This window comes from Papio anubis, chromosome 11 (assembly GCF_008728515.1).
Source record: "Papio anubis isolate 15944 chromosome 11, Panubis1.0, whole genome shotgun sequence".
Lineage (NCBI taxonomy): Eukaryota > Metazoa > Chordata > Mammalia > Primates > Cercopithecidae > Papio > Papio anubis.
Window position 1 is genome coordinate 85,105,629 of NC_044986.1, and position 18,120 is coordinate 85,123,748.

General features: G+C 36.8%; 1 protein-coding gene across 15 annotated transcripts in view; it reads left to right on the forward strand.

Annotated features, from left to right (window-relative positions):
- Positions 1 to 18,120, forward strand: part of MAPK8 (mitogen-activated protein kinase 8) — a 135,791-nt gene that overhangs the window by 98,205 nt on the left and 19,466 nt on the right. For all 15 annotated transcript variants that reach the window (XM_021943290.2, XM_021943284.2, XM_021943287.2 and 12 more), the window contains 3 exons: positions 3,155 to 3,284; positions 8,185 to 8,243; positions 8,335 to 8,473. In XM_021943290.2, the coding sequence (XP_021798982.1) occupies positions 3,155 to 3,284; positions 8,185 to 8,243; positions 8,335 to 8,473 (328 nt within the window). The remainder of the gene's footprint in view (positions 1 to 3,154; positions 3,285 to 8,184; positions 8,244 to 8,334; positions 8,474 to 18,120) is intronic.

Genomic DNA, 18,120 nt, shown 5'->3' on the forward strand with positions numbered 1-18,120 from the left:
CTTTATTATTATTATTAAAGGTTGAGTATCCCTAATCTGAAATGCTTAGGACCAGAAGTGTCAGATTTTGGAATATTTGCATTGGTTGAGCATTCCAAATTCAAATCAGAAATGCTTCAGTGAAACATTTCCTTTGAGCATCATGTCAATGCCCCCAAAATTTGGATTCTTGAGCATTTTAGGTTTCATATTTTCAGATTTGAGATAATAACCTGTGTTATTCATAATATATAACTATAAACTGCCATCTTTAAGTATAAACTATGATTAAATATTTGGTCATAAGCCATTGGAGACAAATATCTCTATCAAGAAAGAATAAGTGGCATGCTTGTTAATTTCATGTATACGTGTATTCCCATTAGATAACTGTTTAATAATAAGCTACATTTAACTATCACTTTCACCCTATAATGAAGCCCTGGAATTTCAGAAATCTTATTCCACACTGGGGAATGAAGTCAGCTGATATCTCACTTATGTGTTTCAAAATTCATCCATATGTTTAAAATTGATTTATTAGCTAACTTCTACAAAAGGCTTAGGCTATATCAACATAATTCTTTATAAACTGAAATGCAGATCACTCTTTGGGATAGTTCTGATACTGATTGCAGATCACTAAATTAGCATAATAATAAACTAGTGTTTTGGGGAATTATAAGCCTCATTCAAGAATAATTATATTTTTGTTACCTTTTTTGTTTGTTTGTTTGGAGACAGAGTCTTGCTCTGTCGCCCTGGCTGGAGTGCAGTGGCACGATCTAGGCTCACTGCAAGCTCCGCCTCCTGGGTTCACACCATTCTCCTGCCTCAGCCTCCTGAGTAGCTGGGACTACAGGCGCCAGCCACCATGCCCGGCTAATTTTTTGTATTTTTAGTAGAGATGGGGTTTCACCGTGGTCTCAATCTCCTGACTTCGTGATCTGCCCACCTCAGCCTCCCAAAGTGCTGTGATTACAGGCGTGAGCCACCGCGTCTGGCTCTGTTCAGGTTTTAGCTCTGTAATTTACTAGCTTTATGACTTTTGGCAAATTTACTCTGCTGAGCCCGTTTCTTACCTAATTTACAAAATTGTGAGGATTATATAATATATATATTACATATAAATATTTTAAAATATATTAATGTTTCTGTATCTTCACTTATCCTCAGGTAGGTGCACTTTGAAGTTTTTGTATCAAAATTAAGAAAAAATTGCTTGTTAGGCCCTCTTAAGCCCTTAGCCTAAGGAATAACTATTTTCATATTTTTGCTGAAAGTGATAATTTCTATAAGAGATGTTTACGAAATAGACAAATATTAAACATAAAAATTTCAAAACTCATTTGTGTGTTGCTGAGTCAACTGAATACAGACCTTTTTTTTTAAAGCATTATTTTGTGCCCCAACCATAAATAGTAAGATTAATTGGGTCTAGATTGTGGCCTTTGTATCCTCAGGTGCTTCTGATTTGTGCACATTGAAGAATCAACAGTTAGAAATTTAATTTTTTTGGATACAGGATAGTGGAGTGCACTCAGACCCTTTTGAACTTTTAGAATTTGAAATATGCTTTTGATTTGGCAGATAAATTAATAGCAATGAATTTAATTGTTAAAAATAAAACCTGCTTTATTTGAAGATAGTCAAAACATCTAATAATTTTGCATGACCCCACTGAGTTTTTGTTTTGTTTTGAGTAGGACATGTTTGCAAATATGGCATTTCACAAGTAAGGATTATAATATTTATGTATATTTTGGTGTGTGTATGTATGTATATATAGGCAGTAGTTGTATATATAGAATGTATAGATGTGTCCATTTATGCAGTACCAGTTTCTTAATACATATAGTGCTACATGGCATTTGATATGATCAGATAGCTACAAAACAAATTCAAGTTTTCAGTCAGATAAGAAAACTGTTAATCAGCAGTGAGCTGGCTTTCCAAATATTATATACATATAAACAGAAATAGTCTTTTATAGTATGTTAAGTGGTCCAGTTTGAAAAACATGACTTCATGTCTTAGATCTTCTAGTCTCAGCTTTGCTTTTAACTTCCTGGCTTAACCTTGGGCAAATTACTTTACCACTGGCCCTACATTAGGCAATGGTGAATCCAAATAATTTTTAGGATCTTCCAGTCATAAAGTTCTTTAAAGATACTTTACCTTATTTGTGCTTCAGTGTCTCTGACCTGTCATATGAGAAAGCTGCTATATGGGCAGTGTCATGGGATAGAGGAAGATATGAAGAGTAATGGGTATGATGTTGTGTTTTCCAGTTATAAAACAGCTTCTCATGCCCTGAAATCTAGCATTCATGTTTATAAACAACTTGATTTTTAGTTTCTCCTCTAAAACACATTTTTAAGGGCTTTACTTCTTCAAAAAATTGTAAAATAATATTTTGTATACATACCTCTGTATATACCTTCGTCGTCTTTATTTATTTATTTATTTTATTATTTTTTTTTTCTTTTTCTTTTTTTTTGAGGTGGAGTCTTGCTCTGTCGCCCAGGCTGGAGTGCAGTGGCATGATATTGGCTCACTGCAACCTCTGCCTCTCGGGTTTAAGTGATTCCCTTGCCTTAGCCTCCAAGTAGCTGGGACTACAGGTGCGCGCCATCACGCCCAGCTAATTTTTTTGTCTTTTAGTAGAGACGGAGTTTCAGCGTATTGGCCAGGATGGTCTCAATCTCCTGACCTCGTGATCCACCCACCTTGACCTCCCAAAGTGCTAGGATTACAGGCATGAGCCGCTGCACCCAGCCTCGTATGCATTCTTTATCCTACCTTTTCTTGATAGAAGTGCAAGGTTAAGAATTCATTCAGGCTTTAGGCTATCTAGTGGAGCTAAATAATTATTATGCATTTGTACATTGAGTGCCCACCATGTACTAGGTGGATCCTTGAGGCAACACAACGAACATGCAGGGTCTCAGTTGTCATAGTCCACTGTCTGTTTGGATCCATTAGCATTTTAGGAGATAGTTGCGAAAAAAACATGTTGTAATAGATACAGAAGACATGTTGAGCGTCATAGACTGGGAAGTGATCCAGTTACTTGTCTTTGGAGAAAGTGAGAAATCTATATGACTGTTTCATGAATTCAGTTTACAGATTCTTGCTTTAAGTTTTTTGTGTGTTTTTTAATTTCTTATTACAGCGCAGCTTATGATGCCATTCTTGAAAGAAATGTTGCAATCAAGAAGCTAAGCCGACCATTTCAGAATCAGACTCATGCCAAGCGGGCCTACAGAGAGCTAGTTCTTATGAAATGTGTTAATCACAAAAATGTAAGTGAACATTTTTGGTTTCTTAAGTGTAGATGAAATCAAGATTTATTCATGAATATGTGAATATCAAAGACTTTAAGTATTAGGGACTTTAAATTGTTCTGTATTAAAACATTGTTTAAAAGGGATATATATATCTCTACAGGGTGATTTTTTTTCATAACTTTATTAAATTGTATCAAAAAATGACTTCTAGAATTTAGATTATATGATTTCCTGTCATTTAATTTACAAAAGGAGTTTTAAAAAGATAAGTGTTTCAGAAGAATTTTATTCAGCTTGATCTCATCTTCTGCTTTTTGTCTCTGTCAGGCTGACATTTCAGAAAACTGTAGCATTAGCACAGAGATGAAATTGTTCCCATTATACTTTGACACTCTAATCATATTGAATATAAAATTTATATCACTTTTCCCTACCCCACTCCCACCTCTTTAAGTGATGGCAGTATTCACTGGTCACTTTATGATGATAATGGGTTTAGCAGAAAGTCTTTGAAAATATCTAGAGAGTATTAACATGTTTCTAATTGCATTTTCTAATGATTGCGAAGAGGAGGCTTTGTAAAGATACATGTACTCATTTTGAGAATAAACAATTATACTTTTTTAAACTTACATTGAGCATATTCATACTTTTGTGGTTGTTCTAATGGAATGATTTCTTCAGTTGAGGAAATAAACTAGGAGTGAATTGTGTAAGGGACACTTCTAGGCAGTCCTAAACCGAAGGTATCTGACTAAAGACGTTTCGTAGTGTTTGTCCAAAAGAGTTCATATAATATAATGAGTGCAGTACTTTCTGACTGCAGATAATACAATTTACCACATTTTGAGAGCTAAATATATGCAAGCCTCTGTGTATTGGAGTTACTGGGTTCATTACCAAGGGAAAAAAATTCGTGCAAGTTCAGGATTAGGCCCCTTATTTCGGGAGCTTACAATGGTGTTTTGAATACAAAACAGACATACAGAAAGTTAAGTATCAAACATCACAAAGCAGTGGACGTTTGTCAAATGATGATAGTGGCCCATATATTGAGATCTAAAAAGAGGGACAATTTCTGTGAGCTTTAATGAGCTGGGAAGGCTTTGGGGAGGAGTAGACCTAGGCTGACTCTTAAAGATGGGGTAAAAATTGGATTGTTGAAGGAAAGGAGCCTTCAGAGAGAAAGAATGGCATAAAAAAAAGTCAAGAGACAAAGGTTAGAGGTAGATAATGATAGGGAAGAAGTTGTGGTAGCCATTCTTGTTCCAAGTGGGAACCTGATGTGTTGCTCATCACAGTTTTGCTGGTGGCGTCCTGCCAATGGATAGAGCTGCTCGTGCCTCTTATGGCCTGTGAACACAGTTCCATGGCAATGGTGGTGTTGCCTTAGTTTTTCCTTCGGGAGGAGTTCAGTTACTCCTACCTCTCAAGCCTGGGTGACTGCAAAGAAAGGTGATTCCTTCAACTGCATGGAGTATGACTAAGCATGTCTCACATGATTAGGCTTCTAGCAGGGGTGGCAGAGGTTTATCCGGGCAGTACTCTCAGCACCTAGAAGAGTATGGACAAGAGTAGGTACTCAGAATATATTTGTTCAGTGAGTGAGTGTAAAGCTAAATATGGGAAAACTGGAAATGGTAGGTAACTAAATTATTCCACTCCCCAATGGATGGATGTTTTTGTAGTGTTTTGCCTTTTAAACTATTTCATCCTCTGTACAGATTGTCTCTTCATTGGTCTAAGCATCCCTGGTTTTTCTCATTCTTTTCATAGATGGTCTCGAGTTTCTTTTTTAATCTTGGCTGTTTATCTCTGAACATGCTTTGAAAGTGACCTAGCGCACAGTACTGCGTAAGCCACCTAGCACACCCTACTGCATGTTTGATCAGATCTTCTGAGAGGAGCTGAGGCATGTCATCTCTTAACCGCAGACATTAAAACCCTGTTTAGAAATTATGTCCCCATCTGATTCCCGTTTTCTTTCTTTGTTACAGGCCTGCCTTGCAGGTCCCGTTTCACCCAGTCTTTATATTTTTTCTTTTGATTATGGAGAATTACGTATAGTACTTCCTGTTTCTCCCTATTACATTTCAAAGGTGAAATGTGGTTACTCTTCCTGGTCTTCTAGTGATTGCTTTTTTCTTCCTTGTTGTGCCTTTTCACTTGTGGGCTTCACTTCCCAGTTTTGCTCAGGATGTCTTTGTAATAGCTGAATTAATTGATTAGCAACTTTTGAGCATATTGCAGAAATTATGTGTCTATCACAGTTATCCAGCTGTTTCCAATTCATCATCTTATTCCCATGGATGTTATTATTGGAAACATTTTCTAAAATGCCATTTTGAACTCTTCATATACTGTGTCTAGTTGCATTTTTCTGATTTATTGCTATTGTTCTTTGTTGTTTTTATTCATGAAAGGAAATAGTATTTCTCAATGAACTTTTTTACCTGCTCCTGGTAATTGTTACTTCTTTTGAAGTAGTTATATACCACCACTAATCAATCATCGACTTTTGCTTGACTGTCCAGTCTATAACTGATATAATTTAATTTCCTTTATTTCCCTTTTTGAAAAATAGGACGACTATCTGTTAGAATCTTTTTTATAACAGCTTTATTGAAATATAATTTCTGTATCATGCAATTCACCCATTTGAAGTATACCATTCAATGGTTTTTAGTGTATTCAGTGATATGTAGGACCATCACTGCAGTCAGTTCTAGAATAGTTTTATCACCTCAGAAAGAAATCTTTTATCCTTTAGCTGTCATTCCCCTACCTCCCATCCTTCACAGTTCTAAACAACCACTAATCATCTTTCTGTCTCTGTATGCCTTTAATTTTTAATACCTCTGTTCCACTCTAGGGCTTTTCAGATATTAATGAGACTAGATTTACTATTTGTCGAAGTCTCCTATTGTGCATTGCATGTGGTTGGTAGACTTGAACTTATTTAGAACAGGCAGATGCTTCCTTATTACCATTTCCCTATCTTAAATTTGTTTGACCCTTTCTGGTGTATTATTTTTACGAATGTATTCACTGAACAAATATTTAAAAACCTTATGTAAAGCTGAATGCTTAGAAGAAAAACATCAGTTTTTCTTATAAAGTTATGCCCTTATAATGTTATTGCCCTTATAAAGTTTATGCCTGAAAAACAAATTCCCATCCCTAAGTATCATTGTCAGCAAACATTTTTATATGTGTGTCATGTAACTTGCCATATACAGGGCAATAAAAGTGATTAAGACACAGTTCTTTCTAATAAGAATTCTCTGTGGTAGGGATGTAGCTGATGTGAAAATGAGACTAGACTATAGTGTGCTGAATACCATAACAACATTAGAAGATAACTGGGGACAAAGTTGAATAGTCAACTCTTTCAAGAACTAGGGGTTGTCAAAATCTACAAAAGAGGTTCACCTGGAAGATAATTAAGTTCAGTAGATAAATGACAAGCATAGGGAATAGTATGTTTAAAAGCATCAAAACATTTTTAAAATGACGTTCTTGAAACTAGCATAGCCAAAGTATGACGTTTAATATAGGACTTAGCAGGAGATGAAGTGAGTTGATGGCATATCATGGAGGCTTTTGGAATACACTGCAAGGGAGTTTTAGAATTTATTTGTTGGCTTTAAATTTATGAGGAGGTTAGTAATATGATCAGGTCTTTCTTTTACCATGTTATAGGCAGTAAATGGTAGCTGAATTTGTAGAAAACCATTGTTAGTGACCTTAATCAGCTCAGGCCACTGTGACAAAATACTGTACACTGGGTGTCTTAAACAACGGAGATTTATTTCTCACAATTCTGTAGGCTGGGAAGTTCAAGATCAAGTTGCTGGCCAATTTGATTCTTGATGAGGGCCTGCTTCCTGACTTGGAGGTGGCCAACTTTTCACCTTGTCCTCACTTCCCTTTCTTCAGTGTGTGCTCAAGGAGAGGGAGAGAAAAATTGCTCTTTCTCTTCCCTTGTTTTAGGCCACTAATTCCATTATGAGGGCCCCACTCTCATGACCTAATCTAACCCTTAGTACCTTCCAAAGGCCCCATTTCCAAATACTATCACATTGGAGGCTAGACATATGAATTGTGTGGAGTGTGTGGGGGGCGGCAATCAATCTCTAACACTAGTGTTAGAAGGAATTATAGCATGAACAGTCTAGATGTTAAAGTCTTCAACCTGTTTATAGCACAGGGAATGGAAAAAAGAGATTGAAGGTCAGATTGACAGTAGAATGGACAGCATTCTATGAGTATTTATTATGGTGCATATACTGAAAAAGGAGTCAAAAATCACCCTAAGCCTTCTTTTGTAAAAGAGAAGGCACACTGGAAAAGTAAGGGGTTTGGGTAGGAGTGAAAATGAATTCAGTGTTATCTTATTTGTGAGATGTCCATGCAAAAAGTGAAAAGAAATAGATTAAACATAGTAGTGGGAAAGAAGGGATATGCTTATGGATGATCCAGTGAAATAGACTGGGAATGAAGAAAACTGGGCAAGTGCAGTATTATGAAGAACCAAAGGAGGAAAGGGCTGAGATTATATAGAGATACTGAATTGGAAAAGAGCTAGTAGAAGGGATTTAAGACTTGCTGTTAAATTATGTAGAGGTTTGAAATTATGTAGAGGTTTGTATAATGTAAGTGCTTGATAATTGACGGTTCATAAATGGAATTACAGATAAATGGGTTACAGATCCTCTGTGCCTCCACCTATCCATCCCCTACTCCCAACTCCTGCCCATAAAGTTGCAATATATAAAATAAAAGCAATTACTTGAGCTTAGAATGTAAAGAAAGATTTTAAACTGATGGTAGTTTTTTTAACCCACGAATTTGTAGTTCTCCAATTAAAATATTAGAAAGTAGTTTCTAATTTTTCTCTCAACTTTTATTATAGATAATTGGCCTTTTGAATGTTTTCACACCACAGAAATCCCTAGAAGAATTTCAAGATGTGTAAGTGTAATAATTAAAATTTTGTTAATACATTTTTCTTAGATTGCTGCTGGACACTTTAGCTGTTGTTCTCTTTTTTTCACTCATAAAGTTACATAGTCATGGAGCTCATGGATGCAAATCTTTGCCAAGTGATTCAGATGGAACTAGATCATGAAAGAATGTCCTACCTTCTCTATCAGATGCTGTGTGGAATCAAGCACCTTCACTCTGCTGGAATTATTCATCGGGTTAGTAGAAAAAACTATCATCGTACTCTTTGTTTTCTAACTGAGGTGAAATTCATGTAACAAAATTAACCATTCTAAAGTGTCATTTTTAGTACATTGACAGTGCTGTACAACTACCATCCATATTAAATTCTAAAATATTTTCATTACCACCCAAAAAATCCCCATGTTTCTTAAGCAAAAAATCCCCATGTTTCTTACTTTGCCCTGGCATGATACCAGTCTGCTTTCTGTGCCTATAGATTTGCATTTATGTTTCCATTTATATGAAATATCATGTGATGTTTTCAAGATTTCTCCATGTTGTACCATGTATCAATAGTTCATTCCTTTTTATGACTGAATAATATTCTATATACCATATTTGGTTTATCCATTCATCCGTTGATGGACATTTGGGTTATTTCTACTTTTCAGCTATTATAGATAGTGCTATGAAAATTCTCTCACAAATATTTGTTTGAATATCTGTTTTCAGTCCTTTGGGACATACCTGTGACTGGAAGTACTGGGTCATATGGTAATTCTGTAGTTAACTTTCTGAGGAACCATCAAACTGCACAGTAACTGCACTATTTTACATTCCCACTAGCAGTATATGCGGGTTCCAGTTTCCTCACATCTTTGTCAGTACTTGTTATCTGACTTTTTAAATTCTAGCCATCCTAATGGGTATGAAGTGGTGTTTCTTCTGATTTTACTTTGCATCTCCCTAGCGAATAATAAGGTTGAGCATTTTTCATGTGCTTGTGGCCATTTGTGTATCTTCTTTGGAGAAATGTGTATTCAAGCCCTTTGCTCATTTTTAAATTGTGTTGTTTGTCTTTTTGTTGTTGTTGTAGCATTTCTTTATGTATTTCATATATGAAATCTTTATCAGGTATATAATTTGTAAATATTTTCTCCCATTCTGTAGGGTGTCTGTTCACTTTGCTGATGATTTCCTTTAATGCACAAAAGCTACAGTTTTAATGAAATACAATTGTTTCTTTCATCACTTGTGCTTTTGATATCATGTATAAGAATCCATTGTCAAACCCGTGGCCATGAAGATTTAGTCTAATGTTCTCTTCTAGGAGTTTTATAGTTTAAGCTCTCACATGTAGGTCTTTGATCTATTTTGAGTTAATTTTTTGTCTGGTGTGAGGTAAGGTTCCAACTTCATTCTTTTGTATGTAGCAATTTAGTTGTGCCAGCACTATTTGTTAGAGACTATTCTTTCGCCATTGAATGGTCTTGGCACCCCTGTCAAAAAACAGATGGTCATAGATACATGGTTTCATTTCTGGACTCTCAGTTCTGTTTCACATATTTCCTATGTGCCTGACCATATATTATACTAGTACCACACTATTTTGATCACTTTTAGCTTTGTAGTAACTTGAAATGGAGAAGTATGAATTCTCCAGCTTTATTCTTTTTCAATTTTGTTTTGGCTTTTCAGAGCCCTTTGTGATGCCATATGAATTTGAGTATTGTTCTATTTCTGCAGAAAGGGCAATTAGAACTCTAATTACGATTTCATTGCATCTGTAGATTGCTTAGGTAGTTTTGCCGTCGTCAGGATATTTAGTCTTCCAATTCACTAACATAGGATGTCTTACCATTTCCTTCCTTCCTTTCTTTTTTCTTTCTTTCTTTTCTCTCCTTCCCTCCCTCCCCCCACTTCCCCTTCCTTCCTTTCTCCACCCTCTCCTCTCTTCCCCTCCCCTCCCCTCCCATTTGTCTTGTCTTCTTGATTCTCGGCTCACTGCAACCTCTACCTCCCAGGTTCAAGCAGTTCTCCTGCTGCAGCCTCTCAAGTAACTGGGATTACAGGGGCCCACCTCCACACCTGGCTAATGTTTTGTATTTTTAGTAGAGACAGTTTCACCGTGTTGGTCAGGCTGGTCTCGAACTCCTGACCTCAAGGGATCTACCCACCTTGACCTCCCAAAGTGCTGGGATTACAGGTGTGAGCCACTCCACCCGACCTCTTTTAGCACTTCAGATGTATCATCCGTTGCTGTTTGTTTTAGATGGTTTCCAATGATAAATCAGCTGTTAAGCTCGTTGAGGATCTTTTATAAGTGACAAATGCACCTCTCTTGCTGCTCTCAGGATGCTTTTTGTCTTTGACTTTTAACAGTTTGATTGTAATGTGTCTTAGTGCAGATCTCTTTATGTTCATCCATCTTAGAATTCATTCAGTAGCTTGGATATGTAGATTCATGTCTTTTGATCAGGATGGAAGGAAGCTAAAAAGAAAAAATAGATTCATATCTTTCATCAAATTTAGCAAATTTTCAGTCATTATTTTTTCAAATATTTTTTCTGCTCCTTTTTCTCTTTCTTCTCCTTTGGGAACACCCATCATGCAAAGTTGGTATGCTTGATGGTATGCCATATCTTGTTTTCTCCTCCACTTTAATGTTTTGTTCCAGGCAGCATTGGGCTATTTACTTGCCTTAACGATGTTTTCAAGGTTTGCCTCTGTCTAGCCTAGGACTAGGGTCCCACACTGAAAATGTGGCTGCTTTCTTCAAAATCCTTGCCTAGTTAGTGAGGCAGGTAGAGCCAAAGACTAGTTAAAAGGCTGGAAATATTTCCCGATGTTTTTTCCCCACCATTTTATTGTAGTAAATACATATAAAATGTGCCATTTTAACCATTAGATGCACAGTTCTGTGACATTAAGTACATTCATAATGTGCAATCATCACCACCATCCATCTCCAGAATTCTTTTCATCTTGTGAAGCTGAAACTCTACACCCACTAGACAACAATTCCCTGTTCTCCTCTCCCTGCAACCCCCGACAGCCATCATTCTATTTTCTGTCTGTATGATTTTGGCTACTATAAATACCTCATATAAGCAGAATCATGCAGTATTTGCCTCCTTGCAGCTGGCTTATTTCACTTAGCATAATGTGCTCAAGATTTATCCATGTTGCAGCATATGTGAGAATTTTATTTGTTTTTAAGGCTGAATAATATTCCATTTATGTATATACCATACTTGCTTATCCATTCATCAGTGGCACTTGGGTTGGTTCTGCATTTAGCTGTTGTGAATAATGCTGCTATGAACAGAGTTGTCCAAATATCTCTTTGAGACCGTGCTTTCAGTTCATTTGGGCTATAGGCAGAAGTGGAATTGCTGGATCACATGGGTATTCTTTTTAACATTTTGAGAAACTGCCACACTGTTTTCCATGGCAGCTCTACCATTTTACATTCCCACGAGTAGTACAGAAGGGTTTCAGTTATTCCTCATTCTTACCAACACTTTATTTTTTTCATAGTAACCGTCCTAATGGGTGTGAGGTGGTCTCCTGTTTTTAAGTTGCCTTTTTCTTGGTTCTGAGTTCACTTGATTGCCATAAACCTTTGAATAATTTCCAGAATTCTGAAAAAATGTATTCTGACACTTTGATGTTTTATGGTGCTTCTGTGGAGCTGTTTTGGCTGACATCACTGCCTCTCATCAAATTCTTAGGATCATTGTATTTCACTGATTTATATGGAGCAGTGTAAAGTTTGTTTTTGCTCTGAAGTAAAGCAGTATACAAAATAAGCTGCTATTATTACCAGTCATTCCAAATTGGAAATAGAATATTACCAAGTTACCAAGATTGAGTATTTGCCAGAATTGTTTTATATGTATATATATTCAGAAATATTTCATATTTTTGTTTTCTGGGATTTTTAACAGCTTTTCTTGTGATATAATTTACATGCCATACAATTTATTCATTTAATGTGTACAACTCAGTGTTTATTATATTTGAAGATTGTGTGCTCATTACTTAACTTTAGAAAATTCCATTGCCCTAAAAGAAACTCCAAATCCACTCGTCTTTATTTCCTATTCTTCTGTGTTCCTTTCACCTCTAGCCCTAAGCAAACATTAATCTACTTTCTGTCTTTGTATATTTGTCTATTCTGGACATTTCATATACATAGAATTATATGTGATATTTTATGCTTGGCTTATTTTACCTAGCATAATCTTTTCAAGATTCATTCATGTATTTATTGTGTGTCAGTTCTTCATGTTATTTTATTGACAGATATTTCACTGAATAGATTGTTTATCCATTTATCACTTGATTATAATTTGGGTTGTTACCACTGACTATTATGGGTAATGCTGACGTGAACATTTATGTAAAATTTTTTTGTGTTGGTATGTTTTGTATTTTAGTTAAATCCAGCTTATTCTTTGAAAAGTATTGAGAGAGGAATTTTTTTTTTTTTCCTAAGAGACAGAATCTTACTCTGTCACTCAGGCTAGAATGCAGTGGTGTAATCATAGCTCACTGCAGCCTTGAACTCCTGGGTTCAGTAGGTTGAAAGGAATTTTTTTTTTTTTAATTTTTTTTTTTGAGACGGGGTCTCTGTCTGTCACCCAGGCATGAATGCAGTAGCATGAACATGGCCCACTGCAGCCTTTACCTCCTGGGCTCAGTGATCATCTCACTTCAGCCTCCCAAGTAGCTAAGATTACAGGCATGTACCACCATGCTTGGCAAATTTTTATTTTTTATGTTTTTGTAGAGACGGGGTCTTGCCATGTTGCCTAGGCTGGTCTTGTATTCCTGGCTTCAAGCAACCCACCTGCCTCGACCTCCCAAAGTGCTGGGATCACAGGCATGAGCCATCATGCCCAGCCTGGAATTTTAAAAAATTATTTAATTCAGTGGAATTACATCTTCCTTCTGAGTCATCTGCGTCATTACATCTTCCTTCTGAGTCATCTGCGTCAAATAACCTCACTCATGTAATAAAATAAATACAGAGATAGTTTTCATAGTATAAGACAGTTGCGTCTTTGAGCTATTGAGGCTTTTTTTTTAAGTGAACAATCCTGTTACAGGCTTATCCTTAATTATCATTCTAAGTGAATTCCTTGTATATTACGTATACAGCTGCTCTAATCATTTGTCTAGTGCAGTATTTAAATAACATAATAAAAATCTCTTTAAATGGAAGAGTATTTTATCTTCCTGGGCCCCTACTCATACACTATGTGAAGTAGAGCAGACGAGTGAAACTTCTAGGTTTGGTTTGTTTGTTTCCTGAGTCCTTAGACCGGAGCAGTAATCCAACATTGTGGAAGTTCATTTGATTTTAGTAAGGCACACCCCTCCAAATAGAAAGGTTCCAGATTAACAAGGATGGCAGGTGGCTGGACCAGAAAAACAGACTAAATGGTAGAAGATAGAAAACAATGGAAACAACAAGAACCATAAAAAAAAACCCACAAAATTACAAAAGAACAATATTTATGGTAGTATGTTAATGGGATTAGTTCCTTAGTTTAAAAAGTCAGATTTTGGCAGCACACAAAGGCTCAACAACAACTGCATGTTTCCATAACACAGACATTTGTAGCTAACTTCAAAAGGCTGAAGGCAGAGAGGTTGGTAGACATATACCAGGAAAATGCAAACATCAAAACAAGGGTAACTCTATTTAATGAGATAAAGTTGAATATGGTAGGTTCAGAGAGGAAGCGTTCCTCTCTGGGAATAGTCTCACATTTTAAAGGTGAAAGATAGTATCCAATTAGGATATACAATTATACATGAAGTAGAGTTGCTATACAAAAAGCTTAAAAGTGTAGCAAATAAAAGAATGGCACAAGCACAGCAGTATTGGGATAGTCTAACTCCCTTAGTATCAGTACATAAAGTGGTGAAAATAAAGTGCATCTGTAGAAAATTTCTTAATGTGATAAAGTGGAGCTAATGAGACCTACTGTGGTCTGTTACCTATTGTGAAGAATCTCCCTTTATCTTAGCTTGAGCTCTTTGGGAAATCTAGAGTGGAGATACGCATTGAAGTTTTTTTGCAGCTGGTCTTGAGGCCACGATTGGTACTCATCTCTGCTCTACTACTTATTCTAGATTCACCTCCACCCTTGGCTAGTACTTCTGCTAGTCTGAGGTTACTTACTTGGTAAAATAACCTGGCCTTTCATCCCTTAGGTAGAGGTTCAGGGCAAGTCAGGATTACTACTCTGAGACCCAAGCTGATGAGGTCCCACCATCTAGATAGTTGCGGGTCACTTTGTCGGAAAGAGAAAGCCAAGTGATGTGCATGGCTCTTCTTTGCTTGGAAGTGACACACGTCACTTCTGCTTAGAGTACGTTGACAGAGCTAGCCGTAGGACTTGCCTAATTTGTAAGGAAACCGGGAAATGTAGGGAGAGCAGACTTCAGAATAGTGGTGAGCCCCAGCCTCTGCCACAGTCTGTCCTTCTGGCTGGCAAACATTCCTTTGCTCCCTTTATTCCACACCCTCCTCAAGGGAAATAACCCAAAGTTCTATTCTTATCAAATCCAGACATTGCTCGTCTTGGTCCAGAAACATAGTAACTGGAATGACCAAATTATATGGCCACCCCTATAACCACTGCTCCCCTGCCAAATACTGTAGATAGAGTGGTCAGACAGGGCCAGTGTTGTCACAGTGAGCAATCCCATTTAGAAAACTGAAAAATGCAGTCATTGGTTAGTTGTAATTAAATTCTTCTGTACAGACATTGTGAATGTCCCTTGCCCTGGGTGAGGGGAATATTCCTCCTCAGCCCTGACTGTTCTCTGTGGTTCTCAAGTACCTGGCTCTACCCTGTGGAAGAGTCATCTTTTTTGCTATCCTCATGAATATATCTAAAGTGAGTATTGAAGAATGTATTTCCCTTGAGGGCTGCTCACATTTCTCAGCCTGCTTCTTATCTATAAAAGATTGGGGCCCAAGGGTCATTTTAAGGCCACCCTTCTCAGCCTTGCCACTATTGACATTTTGGACCAAACAGTTCTTTCTTTTGATGGTGGAATGTTTAGTAGCGTTCCTGGGCTCTACCCACTAGATGCCAGTAGCACTACCCAGTTGTGACAATCAAAAATGTTTCTGACATTGCCAAATATTATTTTGGGGCAAAATTACTGTGAGTTGAAAACTCCTGTTTGAAATACAGAAGGATCATAGACCTTTGGCGTTAGGTCTGACAGTTAGCTAACTCTTTCAGAAATTTAAGAGATTTCTTATCTTTCTGATTGTAGTTCTTTTCAAAGCATCTTTTTTAACTCATGTGTCCTGTATTCTTGGACTTAATTGAGGCTGTCTTCAGTCTTCCTGTAAGCGTTCAAGCTTCTGTTGGCAGACTGAGGCAATTTTATCAATTGAAGGATTTTACAGGACTTTTTCCCTGAAAGGGTTTCAGAATTATTATGTGAAAATGATGCATAGAAACCAATCCAAGATATCAGTGGCTTAAAGCAATATTTATTGTTTACTTGGGTCTGCAGAGTTGGCTGTGTGACACTGCTCCAAACCATGGGTCAAGTTCAGGCTTGTCCCATATTCAGGTTTCAGCATCTAGACTGAAGCATCCACCAGAGACATCCTTTTCTCATGGTGAAAGGTAGAAGAGCAAGAGCTATGTTGAATCAAACACATTCCCCCATATTTCATTGCCCAAATTAAGACAAGTGACTGAACCTGTCAGCAGGGTGAGGACACAGTCTGGGGTGGGCAGGAATATTTGCAGAACAATCTACCATACCTTCTTTCAGGGGTCTGGTAGCATTTAGCTTTTTCAAAAGGGCAAGACCCTGAAATTCTAGGCTCTGTTCCCTTTTATTTCTGCTTTAAAATATGGCTACTACTTTTAAATGCAGCCAGTAGCTACCAACACAAACTACTGAAGTTTTGCTGTCCAGTCTCTTCTAGAGCAGGGTTCAACAAACTTTTTCTGTCAAAGCCTTGTAGTAAATATTTTAGGCTTTGTGGATAATAGTCTGTGTCACAGCTACAAGACTCTGCCATCGTGATACAAAAGCAGCATAGGTGATATGTACTTGAATGAGCATGACTGTGCTTCAGCATCAACACTTTCTTTACAAAGCATACAGGCCTTAATTTGCCAGCCCCTGTGCTAGAGCTTTCAGGTTCATTGTACAAGTGGCTGGGTGCAGGTGACAGCTTCATGAAGTGTTTTACTACTACATAACCTAGATCACCTTTCCAACCTTTGATGTGAGTTTCCCTGCTGCTCAATTGCTAAGCTGGGATCTTATGTTTTTATAATAGTTAACACCCCACTTCTGACACCAGTTTCAGTGTTAGAATAGACTCAGCTGTACCGAAGTAACAGATAAACCCTTAATTCTCAGTGGCTTAGCACGACTCAGGCTTATTTCCTTTGCTGAATGTGTGGTGTTTGTGGACTGTACATTTACATAAATGATCAGCAACCCAGGCTGCTAGAGAATCCCCTGGAACGTTCCTAATCACCAAAGCAGGTCAGGAGACCACAGGAAGTTGTGCGCTGGCCCTTCTCTTCTTTACTTCCACTCACATCCCATGAATTAGAGCTACCCATGTGCCCTTGCCTAACTGAGGAAGCTAGAAAAATTGGGGGAAGAAGACAGAATGTTGGGTTAGTTCCACTGCCTACATAAATTCTAAGTTACTATTCTTAGATATAGTTAGCATAATTAACAGCTGTAAGGTACATAATGATATATATGGATGAATTTCAGTTAATAGTCTTTGAGGCTTTTTTTGACAACTTTTGTGCTTAACAAAAATACCTGTTTTTAAAAATTGTTACTTTGCTTTTAATTTTTTCACAATAAAGTACTTAAAATTGGAATGTTATTTCTAAATTGGAATCTGCTAGTATAAAGAGCCAGTAGCCTTCAACCATCACACTAAACATTAAAGTAGTATCAAATAAATATTAAATATTTATTACAAAGCTTGTAATATTTGTTCTTGAACATGCAGTGTTTCTTTGCTGAGGTACTGTATTTTAGAAGTATTAGCAACATTATACTTACAGAATACCAATAATGAAAAAGTTTTTCTTCTGTTGCATTAAGACTTTTGAATTGTTGGTATATTTAATTTAATAAAACCACTAGATTACATATCTTCTAAACCCATCCATGATTGCCTGTCGAAATATGTTAAAGACAACATGCTTTTCTGTATGTTAACATTACAAAAGTAATAGTTGTCTTTCAAGCAGGCTGTTTTCCTTTTTTGTATTAATCAGTGATATTTAATATGTATACTGCATGTCAGTACAGGTAATACAGTGCATTTGTGTTGTGGATTTATGCTTTCTTACTTGTTTGGTCCTTTGGCTTGTAATAGTATTCATCAAGGCTAACAGGCATAGTATATTGAACATGAAGCCGTGAGTGTTTATGCTGCTACCTGACTTTTGATGGGCACAGCACAGAATATGTTAAAGTGAGGGCCAGGTGAAAAATTCTGAATTATTCAGTAGTATCTATAGCAAGTAATTTTATAGATTAGTGGCACCAAGACAATGGTGTCCTACTTCTACAAACAGACAAAAATTTTATAGCAAATTTGTGGGACTCCAGGTGGGAAATCAGGGATGGAAAAATGGATAATGACTATTCTGGTCCTTTGGAACTGGGTATCTGCCAATCTAAAAGATCAAATAACATTTGCTATTGAATGACAGGATGGCTCATTGTTGACTTATAACATCTGTATAAAACTTATTGTGACTTTAAAATGAGATTTTAAAAATATTGGTAATGTGTTATGCAAATGAATATAAGTGCTAACTTATCACTCTTTTACTATAGTAGTTTTTTATGTGAGCTTTCCAATGTC